General features: G+C 37.6%; 1 protein-coding gene across 1 annotated transcript; it reads right to left on the bottom strand.

Annotated features, from left to right (window-relative positions):
• Nucleotides 1–235: 235 nt before the first annotated feature.
• Nucleotides 236–1,248, bottom strand: LOC137830628 (uncharacterized). Its single transcript, XM_068638081.1, has one exon. It carries the CDS (start codon nt 1,169–1,171, stop codon nt 557–559), a length of 615 nt encoding a protein of 204 aa, XP_068494182.1. The 5' UTR covers nt 1,172–1,248; the 3' UTR covers nt 236–556.
• Nucleotides 1,249–1,506: the final 258 nt, after the last annotated feature.

The raw sequence follows: 1,506 nt of genomic DNA, 5'->3' as shown, positions 1-1,506 counted from the left end.
AGAGAAATTGTTACATGAAAACATAGGACCACCACATACGTATGGTAGTAGCCGGTTTTCATGTAACTGTAATGATTTCTGTAATTGGTCGGGACTGTGACAGTTGTTTTATAACATGTAATGATCTGAGAGAAGTTTGAGAAAAAGAGTAAGAATTTGAAGATATGCTTTATCTCATAGTCTCCTTCTTATGCAAAACGATTTGATGTAAAAAAGTGACTATACCAAATAACCATTTAGTTTAAATGATAGTGCTATCATAAAAGTGCCTTAAATATAATGTCAAAATAAGTTTTTTTACACTAGTACTTTCTGATTTTCTGATGAACAAGCCAAAGGCAAAATAAAACTTCCATGACTATGAACATATATATCAAGCATTCCACGAATCCCCATCTTCCATTAATCTCTTTTTCTCACTCCCTTCACCCTTTTTCCATCTTATGAAAAGTTACAATTAAGAAAGGCAAATAGACCATAACATTGAATCTTGCCCTCTAGCTAATCAACAAGTTATCTGAACTTTTACATGCTAACCAACATGTTCCACCAAATTTCACATGCCTCTAGCCAACATTTCATGGAACATTCTATCAGACTCTTGCTTCTCCAACCGAAACTTCTCATGGCAATCCGCAATGAACAATTCCGCCAGCATATCAATTTCATTAGTCTCACTCTCACAGCTCTTTTTGTAACTGTTATCATCTTCACAAATCTTCTCTTCCAGCCACCTCAAGTAGCCGGCGAGCTGCGAGCTGCCGTGGCAATCCTCGAACAAGTGGTCGGCATCAGCAGGGTTGGACAAACCCTGAAAGACCCTTGAGGGGACTGTGATGACTTGAGAGGATTTGGAGGAGCACCAGTTGTAGTGAAGCCTGAAGGAGCCGGAGATGATCTTCTTGGTCATCTTGTGCTTTCTGTGGTGGAGGAAGTGAATGTTGTTGGAGTGGTTTCCCTTGAGCGTTTGGAGGATTGCAGCTTTGAGCTTAGAGAGTGCACGAATGATGCGGCACATGTGGGAGACTATGAGGGTGTGGATGAGACTCTTGAGCTTCATGGAGCTCAAGGCTGAAGAAGATGGTGATGGAGTGTGTGGTGATGGTTTAATGGCAGAGAAAACTTGAACTGGGTGCGAGCTTTTGAAATGGGAAGAAGATGGAGTAGACATGTTTGTTTGTATGTTGTGTTCTGTGTGAGAGAGATTTGGGTGATGATGGTGTGGTGTGGTGAGGTCAGAATTCAGAACACAATACTCTATTTATTCCATGTCAGAGTTAACCTCATACTCCAAATCTAATTTGCTTCCAATTTTGCCCTTCAATTTTTCCAACCTACAACAATAGTTTATTCTTTTTTTTAGTATTTTTGTAAAATATTTTTAGTTTTTTAAAATTCTTAATACTATTTTTAAATTTAAAATCTCTAAATTAATTCGTTTAATTGTAATGTTAATTAATTAGTTAATAATATTGATTGAAACCACATGTACGATCCCAAAAATAA

The sequence above is a fragment of the Phaseolus vulgaris genome, chromosome 7 (assembly GCF_000499845.2).
Source record: "Phaseolus vulgaris cultivar G19833 chromosome 7, P. vulgaris v2.0, whole genome shotgun sequence".
Classification (NCBI taxonomy): domain Eukaryota; kingdom Viridiplantae; phylum Streptophyta; class Magnoliopsida; order Fabales; family Fabaceae; genus Phaseolus; species Phaseolus vulgaris.
Note: the sequence above shows the minus strand (reverse complement) of the source record. Positions and strands in the feature narration are given on the sequence as shown.

What these genes read in the sequence shown, in the direction of transcription:
- LOC137830628 (XM_068638081.1), bottom strand. Translation starts at nt 1,171, where the DNA reads ATGTCTACTCCATCTTCTTCCCATTTCAAAAGCTCGCACCCAGTTCAA.